The sequence below is a fragment of the Lonchura striata genome, chromosome 10, assembly GCF_046129695.1.
Source record: "Lonchura striata isolate bLonStr1 chromosome 10, bLonStr1.mat, whole genome shotgun sequence".
Lineage (NCBI taxonomy): Eukaryota > Metazoa > Chordata > Aves > Passeriformes > Estrildidae > Lonchura > Lonchura striata.
Window position 1 is genome coordinate 3,094,102 of NC_134612.1, and position 18,281 is coordinate 3,112,382.

The following is an 18,281-nucleotide window of genomic DNA, read 5'->3' on the forward strand; positions in this document are numbered from 1 at the left end:
ATTCCCTTCCCCAGAAGGTCAGGAGCAAGAAGAATGCCATATTCAGCTGATTGTGTTGCAACTGGGCACCCTTGGACTAAATTTCCCAGATGCTGCAACCCATTCTATATTCACATAATTTAATGGACATGCAAGTTTACAATACTAATGTGTCCTAATTTTTGGACATGGCAGGGAAGAGCTACAAAACAGCCTGTGCTGGATTATGACATGAAAACGGGTCAGTGATTCAATATTTTCTTACAAAGCACTGAATGAGCAATATTAACTGGCAGTAAAGGTGATAGTGAGTGACAGGACAGATTCTTAGGATTGATTAAAGACTATAAATCCTCTGGATGCTCTCTTCAAAGACTGTCAGTGTGGCAAGGCAGTACTTGGGTGGCTAGGAAAAAGCATTCAACAGTATAATCAAAAACTGGCTACATCTCTGTCACACATTCATATTGGCCAATTTCCAGTTGGCAGAGCAGCTCTATAGGGTCTGAAACAAGAGAGCACAGAGAAGCCTACACTGATGACTGAAAAAGAGGAATGCAAAGATGACACAGAAATACTGTCTTCTCCGTTTGGTGCAGTGCTGGGCATAGTTCAAGTGCTGCTGAAGAAAACTCAGCTGCACTTGTGCTCCTATCTTTTAATTTCCCTCTGGGTTGAAACTGCTTTTAGAGTAGAACCAGTAACCCCAGTAGTACCTTTCACATTCTTCATCTTTATCCAAGCAGGTCTGCCTAGATCCAAGATCTGTTGCTCCAATACCAGACTCCCAGTAATAACTGTTAACAAAAAGACCTCCCAGACTTCCCACAGAAATGGTGTGTTTAACATTTAGCATTAGGAGAAAGCTTAAGGTGTCCTGAGAGGAGTGTGTTAAACCACAGAAGAGTTTGCAGAAAAACTTACCTAAATGAGGTTTTCACCTGGCAGAAAAGCCAAGGATTGCTTAAGTTCTGTGGCACTCAGGACTACCAGAGTGTGAAGGAGGCACTCATTTCTCTTCAAGAGGAAGGGAAATGAGCTCATCTCTCGGCATAAAATCTGCCCCACCGTTCACAGCCCTTGTGATCTGTTGTACCCCATCACTGGCAATGCAAACAATTTAATCTGGCAGGAACCTAGAGGTTACAAAGCTCAAAGGAAGCAATTTGGGCATTTGCACTTTGCCTACCCCAAGGTGTTTACCAAGGCACATCTTAGATGACTCACTGCTTTAATTCATTTTTTTCCTTCAGGAGACTGCTATTACTTAAAACCCACAAAACCATACAGGCAGTTCCAAATAACAGCATCATAAAACTTACAGAAATTACTACAGCCCAGGACAATTGCTGTATTTATGTCATGAACACTGCTAAACATAGCACAGGAAGACTTCCTTTTCCCTTCCTCCCCACCCCACGCATGGCTGACAGCTACATTTGTCAGATTCACTGCTTCAGTTAAAAAAAGAAGTTAACTTCCAAAATTAAAATCACCTCCTTCAGCAATGTGAAGAGAGTCACTTATACTAGTTAAGATGTAATTTATATGCCTCTCTCTCATTATGTGTATGACATATACTGAACCTAAAAGCAAGTTTTGAAAATAGATCTTTTTAATACATTCTAAAAGTGAAAAATTCCTAGAATATTTGCCTTTTTATCCTGTCAGAGACAACGTGTTTCTTTAACAATGAAAAACCTGATCTGTTGCTGGAGTTTGACTAACAATACCAAAAAAGGGCAAAAATACAATGCCAATACTTCAGAATCCTGCAGAAGCTGTCTTCAAAAAAAACGCTAAAATGCATCAGTTCTAAACTGCAAGCTTAAAGCACTCGAAGACTTTAGCACCCTCAAGGTTTTTTCTTGTAGATCTTATCAGACCATGAAGACTAAAATTTACAGTCTTGTGTGCCTAAATTTAGCTTTTAAAAGCAGATCTAAAATGCTGACTCATCTTATATATTTCAGCTCTACATATTCCATTGGGTTAAACTATCAGGCCATAAAACAGGGAAAATCTAATTACATGAATAAAATAAATGGAGGAATAGTCAAAATCATCCTGCTATTGAGCTAACTGCAGGCAGCAGGGAGGGCATTAAGTAGATCAGCTCATCAATAATGGAGTATGGAGACTTTCAGCACTAAGTAGGTTAGTGGTACATATTTCTGGTTTACCCTTGAATAGTCACTCAGTAGCTTACTCACAGTGAACTCCCACTGCCTTCCTTCTCTTCCTACCAGTCTTCAGCATCACAAAATTCACCAAACCCTCCCATCCCTGTAGAGAACTCATGATCTGAAAGTGTGTGGGGATTGGAACTGGATATTGAGGCTGTCATCCAGGGAGATTGCCTTGTGAGGTGCATTGTAATTGTTTATTCCCTGTCAGCTAGGGAATTTGTAAGGAAACTGCCCTGTGTGGCTGCTGACAGGTACAATTCCACATAAATCCAATCTTGGCTTCTGTATTTAATGGAATGCCTCCCATCAACAGATATTGCAGAGACTATTACAAGTCCATGGGATTTTTTCAGAGATTTGAGTGGGTTCTAAATCAATGCCTAACATGACTAAACCATAACATTTTGAGGTACTTATATGAAGCAATACTGGTGGCTGTATTACTGTTGGTTCTTTGGCTAATAAAATACCAGCAGAAGAATGAAAATGCATTATTTTGAAAGTTCTGCTTTTCCTCAGAAGCTGTAATAAATTATTTTTAATTACTTCAGTTAAAGGAAATTTGCTCTTCCTCTTTTTTAAATTGTTGCCACAGGGATGTAAGTAGAAAACTGCCCAGCCAGACTACCTGATACTTGCTGAGTCTGTGCTGAAATTATTTCAAAGCTGACAGAAGAGGAGTTGTCCAGTTCAAAAGCAACATCATTCAGCCCTGCAGGAGGGTAGCACAAGTGGAAATGCAGAAGTAACTGTGTATTCCAAATTGTAGGCAACCATGACATCTAATACCTCCTTGTAGGAATTGACTGACTTAAGAAATCTGCAGCAGAACCATTGCTGGCCACAGTAATAACCAGCCAGGAGAGCCAAAAGCTGTGTAGAAAGCAAGACAAATTACTAATCCCTGAAAAGAGTTAATGGGCAATATTTTTACTGTCTCCAAATTAAATAGGAAAAACAAAACCAAACAAAGTTATTATTTTTCTGGGACTACATAGATGATGACAGCTCAGTGTGGCATATCACATATAGGGATTCACATGAGGGATTCAATAACATCACAATTCTAAAGAGTAGGTATTAGTCAGTCTGGCAATTTCAGCTGTTAAATAACACTTCTTATTTGGGTTAGAATGGGCACCAGCTAATACAGGACACATTAGTTCTCTATTCATAAGTTTCACTGAGAGTATCATAAAAAACAGTCTATTCCTGTCTCCTGAACTCTACAAAACATTCCTTATTACTTCTGTTAAATCAAAACATTTATTTGAAAATGTATCTAAAATTAATAAATATTCTAGAACATAAGAAGTTTAACGTATTTGCCACCCCAGGGTGCTTTTCATTTGTTCTCCTCACTCTTCTTAACTGAACAAGTAATTTATGTGAGTAATAAAAATAATCTTATTGAGTAGCTTTTAATCTATTATTCAATAGCTAAAAGGAAAGTAAAAGTCACCCCTTCTATCAATAATTCAGCCTTGGTGCTAATGCAGCCATTCAGCTGCCCCCCTCACAAGGGCCTCGTGCATTTTTAATGCGTTGGCTCTTTGTTAGGAGGTCAAAGATGTGACATGTTTTTAGAAACACAGTTACCAGGTGAGGGAGGGTCAACTGAAGAAAATATTCCTATTGCAAGTGAAACAAATTAAACTGGCAGAAGCATAAAGGAAAACTGCACAGTAGGGTCCTCAGTGCCTGACTTTGCTGAGGACCAAAAAGATAAAATCCAGCTGCCAAGGCTGCCCTGGATAGTAAAGAACTGGGACCTCTCAGCAGTGCCTGTGGAGCTGAACAAGCTTCAGCTAGGCTGGTCTGAAGGGGTCACAAAGATTGTGCCCCAATTCAGCCTCTCCTCAGGTACTGTTCCCCTACCTGGATCCAAATCCATGTGCTGAGACAGGCACTCTCTCCAGAGCACCACAGACAGAAGTCAAGGGTCTGATGACAGCAGTGTTTCCCTCAGAGTCAATTTTTTACCAGTTTGGATGGTGCTATAATTTGGATGCCTGCCAAAAATGTCAAACCTGGGCTGCCTGGATCAGATCTCATCATCTAATAAATCCACCTGATCTCTTTAGCTTTACTTCCACAGAGGCATTTTTGAAGAATTGCTTCTTAAACACCACAACAGTTTTGAAAGCCCCAGGGCACAGATGACTTCCTTGGTCTACCTTTCTTGCAATATGTGAATCAAGCACCTGCAAGAAAAATAACTTAGCAAGGCTCTTTTGTCTGCTAATAAATCCCTCTGAGAGTGTAATTTTCTCTAATAGTATGGTTGTCTTCTTTGGAAAAGATTAGCATGTCGAGAAGCCTTTTCAGGAGGATTCCAGAGCCTCTGAGCACAGGCAGGCACTATCTCTTCTCAAGGGTGGCACAAAAAAATGAACTGATACTAGAAAGACAGATGAACTTTCAGACCTCTCCAAAGAAGAGGTGCATGTCACCCTGGCACCTAGCAGCTCCTGGTATCTTTGTAGACCTTCCCATTCTGTCAGACTGAGGGGTTCTGGTAGAAATTGAACCTGCTCATGTGTTTCTGGAATAAAGTATTTCCTACCCAGTATGACAGGCTGTCCCAGTCAGTATTACTCCTCTGCTAAAGGATTGACAAGTCAGCTGATCTTCTGTACTAGAAATGGTTCCATTTTGTTTTTACATCCTTAGGTTTAAACTCTGTATAACCCAGCATGTTTTAGGGCAGAAAAAGTAAATTATTTGCCTTATTTCATCATGGCTCAAAATGAAGCCAATAAATTTTCATGTAATATTTGGCAATGTCTCTTTAGCTCTATTTATTGCTGTCCAGCCTTCTTCAATAGGAGGAAGTGATATTAATTTGTTACCGAGAGTGTAAGAATTCATTTTACATCTGGAACTGTTCCAGATGGAAAACAACTCTTGTTCCCCTGTGTGACACATCACTGCTTCATGTAGATTTCCATTCTAGTGATGCTTAACAAAAACTTAATACAGACCTATATAATGGTTGTTTACGACCAAAACACACAATAAGCCTTATAAATGCATTAAGAGGTAAAAATGAGGAGGATTTTGTAAACTCTAGTACCAAGTTGACCATAGAAAATCTTCAGGCAAAAGTCAATTGCAATTTCAGTTTTGTGGGAGCAAAGAATAAGGATCATGTAACCATTTCTGTTGCTGCCATAACCATGTATTCCAGACCTGAATGTATGACTTCCTAGCCTTTACTGTCCTTCTCCTTACATGTTAAATGCTGTATAAATCAGGGTCAAGTTTTGGGGATGTTCTCCAAAGGGCTAGAAATGATGTCTGGAAATGACAATGCAAAACAAAGACCCACAAATAGATACAGACAAATGGAACAGTACAAGAAAAATGAGAGCACCCTTTGACCCTTCAGAATTTGAAGTGTCATCAATGTTTTCATACCTTTAGGAATGGACTTCCAAACGCTGGAAGCCCCATGGAACAGAACATTACATTTCTTCATTGGAAGTATAACAGGGACAGAGGGAGGACACTGATTGTTGACTAATCATAAACAACAATCAGTATTTAAGTAGACTAGGATACAACTGGCAGGCTGAGATTGGCCCACAGAAGCCTTGAAAGGGCGTCAACTACCAAATCATGGATCTTACAGAGTAAGATAAATGAGGGAAAACACACAAAGTAACACGTATTTGGGTTTGCATAATCAGACAGAATACTGATTCCAAATGACAGTATTCTGAGTAGATGAGAACAAGCAAGACTGTGCTTATCAAGGCCAGAGGAAAGACAAATTTTGATACCTTAGAAGTAATATAAACAGAACATGAGCTACAGCCTTAGACATGTGGATAAAAGGATTTTATGCACAGAATAAAACAGATGCAGACACAGCCTGCATATGAGAACAGACAGAGAATTTTGAGTCAGAGCAGTGCAGTGACTTACAAGATAGTGGGCTGTAAGAGCAGAAGAAAAAGAATTGGCTCAGAACAATTAATTGCAAACATACTTAGAGCAGTTTCCTACTTACTCTTGGTTGCTGGGAGCTTGTTTGCTGACCCTAACTTTAGCAAGTCAGCAAATACACCATAGATTTGAAACACAAAGATGACATAGGGTCCGTAGCAAGCCAGACTGACTGTGCCCTGCAGACACAGCCAGCTTGTACTTGGCAATCAATGAGCCAGATGCAACTGAACACTGCTAACTGCCTGTAAATGATGCATTTTTTTAAAAAATGAACCATTTGAGAGACTGTATTGCATTCATTACCATTTCAATCAACAGCAGCACAATGCAGCACTGACGAGATTTAAATGACTATCCAATATAAATAATCTGAAAGGCTCTTGATAGCTGGGACAGAGATTATTTACAGATTATTTCATTATAGGCTTCCTATTTGGCTAAGATTTTGCACATGTGAATTTGTCTCATGCTTCAACCTTAGCTGTGTAGGCAGCTCTTTCAGTGAGAGAGATAAGAAAAGAAATAAGGTTGAGGAAGGCGTAATGGAGGCATGGAAAATTGATTTTCAGACTGTGACCTTGACTCAGAGGTTGAAAGTGAGCTGTGAAGCAGACAATGAGGACAGGAAGAAGCTGCAGACAGCAGAACAGCAAACTTTGTTTGGAATTAGAGATTAAAGACAAATTCTGATGGTCTGTCCCTGCCTTCATAATCAAGTGCAGTAAGCATGTGATGATATTTTAACTTGCAGGAATTATTGGGTATTTATGAAAGCACAACTGAGCTCACACACTGTTTCTCTCAGAGACAGCATTTAAGAAGGATGTTATTCAAGCCACTTGAGACAAAGAAAAAAATGAAGAGAAATTCAGTTATTTTATCACATTCTGATTACTTCATTTGTTCACATGCTCATAAAATATTTAATCTAACAAATTTTCTGCTCTGAATTTTTTTACTATGGGTCTGAAGTAATACAAAGTTTTATGGAAAGAATGTCATCACGAAGGAAGAGAACACTGGTTTCTGATAAGCCACATGTGATGTAGTTAAGAAAAGCAGGGAAAAGGGGCTAAAGTGGTATAAAACTTGCAGTTTGTCACTGAGTTACGGGGTCAGACACAAACATTTCAGAACTAGAGAACAGCCAAGGACCACGTTACTATTACAGGACTGTTCTTCCAGCAAGAAGCAGTTAAAGAGGCTTGGTCTTTATTTGCTTTCTGTGTCTTTTCTATTGTGTAGCTCAGGGAAAGAAGGAACTAGCAAGTTAGGCCAGGTCCACACTCAGAATGCGTTGTCAGCACAGGATCATGTATTATAATATAATGCAGTATATTGTGCTGGCACAGCATTTCAATGCAGATGCAGCTTATAACAGTGAAAAAAGGTTTTTACATTATAACATCTTGATTACCTGGGAGTGACAAGTTGTTTTTTTGTGCACAAGTAACTTCTGACAACATAACTATTTGTCAGGTCACACACCAGGTGCTGATCTGTGCATAACTCTGCCAACACAAAATCTGTAGAGCAGTCCTGGCCTTTGAACCATGGGGGAGCCTCTACCTGGAAAACACTGCTTGGGCTTCTTAAAACCTCTGGAGTGGCATATAAAAATTGGAAGAGGACAGGGAACATGAAATAGATTTTTTCTAAAGCTCATTCTGACACAGACTGAGAATTTGAGTTTCACAAGGAAACAAAACTGCATAGAGTGCAGAGATACAATATTACAGCATCAAGGGCCTCTGTCCCTTACAGAGAGATCCTCTGAGCTCATGGAGCACCAGCACAGCTGCAGTATTTCTATATGAGTGGTCAGTCTTCAACAGGATTGAAATACAACCCAGTAGTATTGGGAATTTCCTACAAAATATGTTTTTGAATAGAAATAGCTACTTATTTTTGTTAGTGTGCAGTAGTGTGCTCAAGGAGCCATTCTGAAATGGTATGTGCCCTGAAACTGAAGTGACTGGAAAATAAAACCCCTCCATTTTTTAAAAATCAGGCCAATTCATGATTACGATTTTTAAAACAATGCTTTTTTTTTATGGAAAGGGAGTTTTTGCATATCTCCACAGCATACCATTAAGATAGAATATCTTTCTGTTCTGTGCATGCTGATTATGATAATTTCTGTTCTACTGTAAAATCTTCTAGGTAGTGAGGCATTTTTTTCTGTTTTCCTGGAAGCATCTTTTATTGTTCCAGTAAAACTGAATTTTCACAAATAATATTGAAACTTTTGAAAGGCAGCATATTCCCCATCTGAAAATCATTCCATATGATTCCCAGCTAACTGTCAATCTACACAACCAGCCAGGGCAATTAGCTCTGCATGATAGCACAGCTGTTGAATAACCTTGGCATCAAGGTTACAGCAGTTCAATGACCAGGCTAGACAACGAATGCTTCAGGGCATTCCCTCATGGTAGAAACAGCTCTTGCAAAGGGCCTGCCTCAGTTTCCCACTCCCAATGTCTACTAAGTTGATCAGCTTTTTTTCTTTGGGGGGGTGGTAGTGGTGGGGCAGAGGTGGGGGGCACTGAAGTCTTTATTCATCTCTTAACTGATGTTGTTATTTAGCTTTCAATTCAGACTTCTTGACTTAGAATCAGCTTCTTCTGTTCCTCTTCCACTGCAATCAGCAGATTTTCTCCAGCTTGGAATGTCCACAATAGTCCAATCTTCCATCAATACATGTTGAACTTCACTCATCCAATCAGTCTCAATTCTCACTCTTCACTCTCAATTTGTCCCAGATGAGAGAAGGAGAAATCTTACAATGCAAGATTCTGCAAACCAAGCCCTTATGGGGACAGTGGCCCTGCATTCTAACTTGCTCCTGACACTAATAACTCCCAAGACACTCTTCTCTCCAGCAAAGGCTGCATCAAATATTTTTTAAACAGATTTCCTTAGGCACACGAGCAATTGATCTTGCAAAACATCCCTTCTGGCCTTAAAGGCTCAGTGTTCAAAGTCTGTACAACAAGGCTTATAAATTAAAATGATAAAAAGTCACACCAGAAAAAAAGAGAAAAAACATCAAATATGATTTTAGGAGGAAGGAAGTGAGAGTTGAACATCACTGGATTTATCACCCAGTTTTAATTTGCAGGTAGAGTGGAGATGTCATGAAAACTTCATCATAAAAGGGGACCAGCTCAGGAACTGAGTCATTTAATAATGCCAGTCAGGACAGAGCTGATATTCATCATAAACTCTAGGGAATCTGCAGATGGAATGACTGGGCTGCTACCTAGGAACTAGTAAAAAATCAGGCATTCTGTGAGAGAACAGGACTTAGTAGCGATGATGATATTGGAACTTACAGGCTGCAATTGCCAGACACACAGTCAGGACCTGAAAATTCGGCTACCAGACCTCCCCATGACCCTGCTGCAGCTCTCTCTTCTTTCCCCTACTGCTGTTCTGCTGTGCCACCTCGTGCTCACCAGCTGACACTGCTGCATAGAACGGGACACCTGCATATCATTAAAATCCTTCATGTTGGGTTTTGTGGGGCCAGAGCAATGTTCACCTGCGCCGGCTGGCACAGCTGTAAACATGTGAACATGGAACCTTGTACTGTCAAAATCCGTTCTGTATTCTTGTGAAGGCCGAGATGCTCACTGATGTTTTCAGACTTCAGTGATTACAGGCAGAGTTTTGAATTCATTTCAACTCAGATTGTTAGGTAAAACCTGTATGGTGGAAATTTTCCACAATTGCTGCCAGACCCATTGCACTGTCTGCTGTCCTTTCCTCTGGGCTGTGTAGCAGCATCTCCCAGGGCCCAGAGCAGGGAACACACATTCAGAAATTTCATGTTCTTTACCAGCTTTGATGCTGACGTTAGTATTGTGAATAACCATGTGACTACCTCGTGTTTTTTACTTACTTCACTGTAAAATGGATGACATTTATTTCACCAGAGTGACAGAGCTTTGGCATGATTTTTCATAGCAGATGGGGCTTTAGAGATCTGTAAATGACATTGCTTTAACAAACTGGCAGAAACACCTTTCTGATGACAGGGCACACACTGGGAGTTTCGCCGAGTACCCTTAACAGAAGGAAGCACAGCAATCCAAACAGCTCAAGAAGATCTTCGCATTTAGCAGATTTTCATAACATTTGTCCAGAAATATTCATATTCTTTGATTTTTTCAGGAACTGCCATCATTCAGGTTACATGGGGACTTTCAGGTGCCAAACCCCTCACTTTAGGCAAGCATCCTGAAAGACTTGACACGGCGAAGAAACTCTTCCTCTAAGCAAAAAAATTGTAGAAATTGTGCAACTTGGGAGCCAGCTTGACAAACTCCTCACTGCAGTCGACCTGGCCTCATCCATCCTGTCATGGAAAGCCCAATCACAAAATGTATCTGCTCTATAAAAACGCTGCAGCTCGGACCCAGCAGCTCAGCCGCGAGGGGTCAGTGCTCCACCAGCAGTGCTGCGCTTGGGCTCCGCAGGGAAAATCCGCTCAGCTCCGCACAGTGCGACAGGGGGAAACTGCTTCATCAGTGCCTTCTAACCCGTGGAAAAACAGCCTCCAGATCAAGGCAAACAAACTGCAGCAAGCTTATGAATATCACAAATTCCCGTGCTGGCCTGCCAAGTACTGCTGCAGGATTTGTGTTTGGGATTCTCAAAGGATTAGGCCTCCTCCTTGCTTGGGAAGCGTGCCTGGGTCAGCAGAGCAGGCAGGAATGCAGCCATTCCCAGCACTTCGAGCATGGGCTCAAACTGGGGAGTCATTTCTGCTACTGCCTAGGGACACTGACAAGCTGATTGTGGTCAGGAGAGCCTAACATCAATTTCTGAGTAAGAATAATGAGTATTGAAGGAGTATAATGATGTCTTAAATTTATATGAATTATATTCCAGTTACATGAAATATAGATAGTAAGAGGACAATAACTGCTTTTTACTTAAGTAAGCCACCTCTAAGCTGTTTCCTGTTTGCTGGGGGTGACTTTTATCAGTTGAATTTCTAACCCTATTTTTCATGCTTCAGAGCTTTCACTGAGAATTGGGAAGAGCAAGCTCACACTGCCACAGAGATGGCTTTGGTGACCATGTTTCCCCCTTTACATCAGTCAGGCTGTGCAGTCACTGTTCTGGTGCCTGCTCCTCACAATGGGCAGAGGTTGCAGCTGGCACAAGGAAATCAAGAGTGCAGCAAGAGCCATACCCTGAATTGCATCCACGAGAGCCTGTTAGTTGCAATACACTGGAGAGGTCTGTCTCAGCTGATCTGATAATATTTTTTAGGAGTTCCTTAGGCAGGTACTTAACAAGAACCATCCAGGGGAGGAGTAGGCATATCCTTTCCTCTACTGCCTCATTCAACCTGGACTTCTTTACATCAGTGCCTTCCATGCCATGAAGAGAGTAATTTAGATGAGCTCGAGAGAAGGACTCTACCTGCAAAGGGACACAAATGACACCAGAAACAGATTCATCTGCCCAAATGTATTTGCTCTGTTTTAGTACCACTGCTGCCTGTGACAGCAGCAGAGATGGAGATGTTGTGGGATAGGAACAGGACAAAACCAAAGGAAGGGAAAGCTGACAAGTCTGGGTTGGGTAGGAGGGGCAATGGGAAAGCTGCAGTTGGTAGGAAAATATTAAAACAAAACAGAACTGATTGCAGCTTTCCACTTCTGGTTCTTTAAGTGAGGTTCCTCTGCAAAAAGACTGGGAAACCATTGCACTGCATCACCGGAAAGAATCATGGGAAACTATAAGCACATTTTTAGAAACAGCAAGGACTTTGGGGGCTTGCTTTACTTAGTTAATGAAAATTCAGAAGCCTAATGACAAAACTACTGCTAAAAAAAACACTTGCAGGAAGATGCAGATGGCATATGGTACAGTTACCCTAGATTGGTTTGTCTAAACTACAGGAAATTCTTATGTCACAGTTAACCTGACCCTGGTTGCATTCTGGTGGTAGCTAATTTTTATTTGTGTTTTTTGTTATTTTCCTTCATTCACTCACCAATATATTTTAAATAAAAACCTGAAACAAATGTGCCAACATTTAAGATGTTTTTGCTTATATTGCAGGTGCAACACTGAAGAATATGTTTCTAGAAATGGATGCACCCCCAACACAGCATAGCATGGCAGTTCCATGACACTATACCAAGACCAGAATCAACAAGGGTTTCTCTCTGGAGATCTCACCAGAAGTTTTACAGCAGAAAATCATGCCAGTCTGTTGGAATGACAGGCACACTAAGGAATTCTGGACAACCACACGCCCCTTAAACCATAGTTGCAGATGGCTGGTAACTAATACTCTTTTTTAAAAATAAAAACAAACCCAAGTTCAGTAGGATTGTGAAAATATTCATGTCATGATAAGGTTTAAGAAAAAAATGATAGCATACTTCTGTCATATCATGCCACACAACAATTGAAAATACCACTATATTTTTAAAACACAGGTATGTGCAGAATGAGCTTTCATTTGGGAAGCTGTTATGAAGAGGTAAAATAGTTTCCTGTTGTACTAATTTTTCTTTAATTTTAGAGAAAAGCTTTATATATTTTATGGTAACAAAGCCACAAGGTTCTAATGCAGATTACACTGGTATGGCAAGATACTGCCTAGGAAAAGGTATTTTTTAAAAAACAAAAATTATCAGGAAGCAGAATATAGTACACTCTATATTGTCCAAAAATGTGTGTTTATCTTAGCAGAAATTGTGAATAGAATGAGTTATATGTGAAAATCACCATCAAAAAGATAAATTGATTCCATTTTAAATGAGAGAAAACAGTTCTTAATATTCATCATAACAGCTGCACTTAACCTTATCTGAAGTTTTCCTTTTCTAATGGAAAAACTGTTCTCAAGGTACTAGACAATATATGCTGTTAACCCAGTTTTCTTTTTCTTTTTTTTTTTTTTTTTTTTTTTGTGGCTTTCTTGGAGTTAGTTTAAGTCATTTTCATACCTCAGTTTGATCCTGGTCTTGGCTGTCTTATATTTTGAGAATAAATGGGAAAAACTGCTATGCTTTGTAGATGAAACCTGATGATTAAATGGTCCCCTGCGGCCATGGTGTGTTTATAGAGATCTTTACAACCTCTTTGTTAGTATCCTGCCTTGGACAGTATTTAGGGGTGGTATCTTTGCCCTGAGATTTGCTGTCATGGGGAAAAGTGGAAGAAGGATATGAGGCTGGGAACTGCAGCAAGGGAAAACTACCTTAGATTAGATGCCTGAATTTTGATGTCAAAAGTTAATTTCTACCTTAGATCATTAATAATGTAAAGAATATATAACGACAGTATTGAAGAGATTGTCTGCATTTTGCAGAATCTGGGTTTTAAAATGCATGATATAGCAGGACTAGGAAGCTATAAAGTGAAATCACTTTCCCTAGCTATGGAGCTTTTTCAGTATTACTCGACACTTATGAAGAGGAAAGCTTCCCTCTCCAATGCTCCAAGACTGCCAGCATAAATCAACTTTGAGAATGTACTCGTTTTAAGTATCTCCTGAAAATATAGATTATAAGCATCTAAGACCCTCTTTCATGGAACACAACAGTATTTCTGAAGACTGCTTTGAAATTGTCATTTAACCTACAAAAGCCTGAAATGCCAAGGAATTCGTCATACAGGCATTTTCCCCTAAAATACTAAGAGATATATTAGAATTGAGCTAACCAAATAATAATAAACATAGGGCTTAATATTCCAGCAATAGACAGTGTGCACAAGAATTAATTGTTCCTCACACAAGTGATCCCTTTCCTTTTGCAATTACCACAGTAGCCTCCTTCAGCTCACCACCATCCCTTGTAATGAAGAGCCCAGAACCTCGAGGCAGAATTTATTCTCCTTGCAGCACACTAACATCTCTTCCCTGGGTTTCAGGCTGAGTAACTGACTTCATGGAGGAAAACAAAGGCAACAGGAAGAAAAAAGTAATCGTGCTCCCACATACCAAAGGAGACAGTATTTCAGTGGAGACTATTCTTTTTCCCACCCTACAGGCACAGAGCAACAAATGATTTGTCTTACTTTATTTACCTCCAGGGTGTCTTTCCAGCTGCTGCTCTTCTCCCTCTAAGCCCAGCTCATCTGTAACAGCTAACCAGCCTCCCCTGCTGCTGTCTGCAAACCAGAGGGAAAAGGTGCAGACAAGACAGATGACTTTTACTGCTCTTATGTAGGTTCAGCATTGACATAAATAGCCTGTCCAGGTCCCTCTGGATGGCATCCCTTCCCTCCACCATGTTGATTGCTCCATATATCTTGGTGTCACTGGCAAACTTGCTGAGGTGCACTTGGTCCCGCTATCCATGTTAAATAGGGTCAGTCCCAAAGCCAGCCCTGGAGGAATGTCCCCTGTCACTCTTCAATTGGACATCAAGCTTTTGGCCACCACACTTTGAGCATGACCATCCAGCTACTTCCATACCCACTGAGTGGTCCTTCCACTTTCCAGTTAAAAGCCAAGGATGTCACGTGGGACAGGGTCACATAGATGTGACTTGCTCTCCCCTCATCCACTAGTGCTGTAACACCACCAAATTTGTCAGGCATGATTTGCCCCTCAGTGAAGTCATCACTTCCAATGTTTTCTACATGCCTTAGCACAGTTTCCACAATGATCTGTGCCATGACCTTGCTGGTCACAGACTGACTGGTCTGTAGTTCTCCAAATCTCCTTTTTTTCCCTTTTTAAGGATGAGTGTTATGTTCCCCCTGTTACAATCATTGGGAACTTCACTGGACTGCTGTGACTTCTCAAATATGATTGATAGTGGCTCATCCACTTCTTCCACTACTTGCCTTAGGACCTGCAAATGAATCTTGTCAGATTCCATGTTCCTTTGCACCTTCAGGTGGCTTAGATGTTCTTGAACATGATCTCCTGCTACAGTGCACAGCTCTTCATTTTCCCAGTCCTTGCCTTTGCCCTATGAGACTCAGCCAGTGTGGCTGGAACACCTGTTGGTGAAAAACAATGAAAAAAGTTCTGAGCAACTCAGCCTTCTCTGCATCCTGAGTAACCAGGCATAATGCTTCCTTCCAGACAGGGCTCATTGTTTCCCTAATCTTTCTTTCATCGCTGACATACCTATGGAAGCTATTCTTGGTGCCCTTCATGTCCCTGACCAGATTGAATTTTATCAGGACTTTAACTTTCCTCACCTGATCCCTGTCTGCTTGGACAGTGCTGGTGAGGACAATTTCTCTGTATTGCTACCAGACTTTTTCTTGCTTCCATCCTCATTGACTTATTTTTTTTGTGTTTGTTCAGGATCTTCTTGTTCATCCGTGCAGGCTTCCTGGCCTTTTTACGTAATTTCTTCTTTTTAGGGTTGCATTTTCCTGAACTTGGAGATTACCTTTGAGTATCAATCAGCTTTCTTGGACCCCTCTTCTCTCCAGGGCTTTATTTCATGGTATCCTAGCAAGCAGATCCCTCCTTAAGAGGCAAAAATCTGCTCTCCAGAAGTTCAGGGTAGTGATCTTGCTGTGTGCAGCCTCCTCACACTTGCACCATGACACTCTAAGCTCCTGGGTTCAATCCATGCTGCCAAAAGAAAACTGTGGATCTGCATTACACACCATGGAAAAAATGCTTGTGGGTAGTATGTTCTAGTCTGTTCTGGTTCTCCCAGTGGAGTTTAATGGTTGCTGATGCAATGTTGGGGAAAGCTCAAAAAATCTTCAGGGCTTAATAAATCTCAATTTAAAAAACCAATGGAAAATTCCCTTCCTCGAGGTTGTATTAAATAAGGTCTTTACTAAGATTGTCTGTACATGAGTTTAAAGGAGAATCTTTTATTTAAACTTGTTATATTAGCCATGCAACACCTCTTTAACAAATGAAGACAGGCTGGTGAAATTAATATGAATTTTAAATATTCACTGCACGTAAGTATTCAATAACTCATGCAGTATGTAGCTGTGAGAGCACTTTTCTTCACCTGCATTCAGACTAACATACTGTCATTCCCCTTTGGTGTTAGATGGATTTTTTTAACTTTTCAAATGATGTAACAGAAAATTTAAGATTAAATATGTAAACTTTTTCAGATTTTTGTGGGTACAAAACTTCAAAGCAGCTTGCATGAAACTGTTCACCTACTTCCTGTCCTGATTTTGCAAGACTGGAAGCAGTGACCGGTTGTGTCTAGACAAAGATCAGAATAATAATTAAAATAATAATACCATTATGCTGAAGACAACCTCCTAAAAGGGAAGAGAGGGTTTCCCCCTCCCCTCATCTTATGGTTCATCAAAATGTAAGAAAAATTATTCTGGAAAAATTATTTAAAATAAAACTATATTCTCCTCGAGACATCAGTTCTTGACATTCCTTCTTTTAATGCAGAATTCATTGAATTCCCAGTACAAAGACCAGGTACCTGAGTACCCTTAACAAACCCACATGTACTGCTATGAGTGGAGAGAGCACTCACCCCTTTAAAAAACTGCAGTGCAAATAATCTCATACTAGTAAAATTGTCTGAAAAAAATGTAGGAAGAAATACATGAATTGTCATGTAAGTGTTCCTTCCAAAAGCAAAGTATTAAAACAGCAGTCAGGTATCCCAGTCAGATGTAAAGGATGGGAACTTAGGCACAAGCCCCAGAGCAATACTTTGCTTCACTCATAATATTCCATTGTTCTCAGTAAGCTGGAACATTTGGTGGCAGGATTTTGGAAATGCTGACATTTTACAGTAAATGCACAGGATGCACAATAAAGTTGCAGGTAAATGAGGAATATTTAAGAGAGAACAATATTACATATTCTGACTTCTACTTAAGGAAAAGAATAAAACTTCTTGATCAACAATGTATATGCATGGTACATATATATATATAAAATAATAATAATAAGTGTGTATAAACACACTTTAAAAAAAGATTTGTGCAAACTTAAGTTCAAGAATAGGGAAGAAATCTCAAGCAGGTACCTTTTGAAAATCTGAGTAGCAGATTAATAAAGTTTCAGTACAAACATGGTTTATTATGTAACTAAGATACATGCATTTATATGCTGTTTAACCTATTTTGTTAATTATTTTTCATATGTCATATCTAATGTACATATGCTTTATGTATTATATTTTAGTTACCATATTCTACATTGCATATTAAAGTCACTTGGATCCAACGTTGTTTGGTCTCTAGTCAATATCACATTATTGTTTTATATGATGTTACCGGATTATTCTTTCCAATCTGTAAATTCTTTATTCAGAAAAAAAGACCCCTCCTACTGCTTATGAATAATTTATTTTCTTTAAACCCCCAGCCTATATCAAAGAGATAAAAAAGCAAAATTCACTTCTCTAATTCTTCTCCTCTGTATAGGACTGCCTTATCAGTCAATCAGCACTGCAACAATCAGAATATCAAGATAAAAATACTGTAATCTTATCCTGATAGTCTTATATTGAATATTTAAATTGATTCAGTCGTATCTGTCACTCAATTACAAAGATTTTTAAGGTCCTTTTAACAATTTGCTTAATGTTAGCATAATTGTAACCCTGCATTAATGCTCCTAAGTAGAAAATTGCAGAAAGGGAAGGAAGGAGCCCAGTTTTTCCATGATGGAACACCAATATAATGAAAGCTGGCACAACCTGAAATGCAACAGCAGTCATACAAGTGCAAGAAAGTACAAACCTACATATTCCTATCAGGGATCCTTTTGAAGGTGCATATTGAGTAATGAGGAAGGCAATAATAATGAAAATGAAAGGAATATGACTCAGTTGATGATGCATTAAGAAGGAGCATCTTGTTTAACACACATAGAACAAAGAAAGGCGTGTTGCTGTCACTACAGAAATTAACAAAACACCATAAAACACACACCAGGCAGTCTGCTAGGTACCAGATAACAATCCACGGTGCTCTTCAGTACCTTCTGGCTGAGCACACGATGGCACAAGGAGGGCTGGAGCGCTCACCTGGCGCTGCAAAACCCTGCTCTGCTCTCCGACATGTGGGACTCCCACCCACGGAGCGCTCACCCAACCACACACAAACCACTTCCACCTCTGTCACATAATTCCTACAAACAAACAGCCCCAACTGTTTCCAGCTGAGCAGCTTTGCCCCAGCTTCTATCACGGCACCCAGGAAGCATGAAGC

General features: G+C 40.0%; 2 protein-coding genes across 2 annotated transcripts in view; both read left to right on the top strand.

Annotated features, from left to right (window-relative positions):
• Positions 1-17,292, top strand: part of AMER3 (APC membrane recruitment protein 3) — a 41,052-nt gene extending 23,760 nt beyond the window's left edge. Inside the window, exon 3 of the mRNA XM_021555802.2 lies at positions 12,207-17,292. The gene's annotated coding sequence lies outside the window, so the exon portion shown is untranslated. The remainder of the gene's footprint in view (positions 1-12,206) is intronic.
• ARHGEF4 (Rho guanine nucleotide exchange factor 4) overlaps positions 12,350-18,281 on the top strand; it is a 232,888-nt gene continuing 226,956 nt past the window's right edge. The window contains exon 1 of the mRNA XM_077785564.1: positions 12,350-12,430. Coding sequence (XP_077641690.1) covers positions 12,350-12,430 — 81 coding nt within the window. The remainder of the gene's footprint in view (positions 12,431-18,281) is intronic.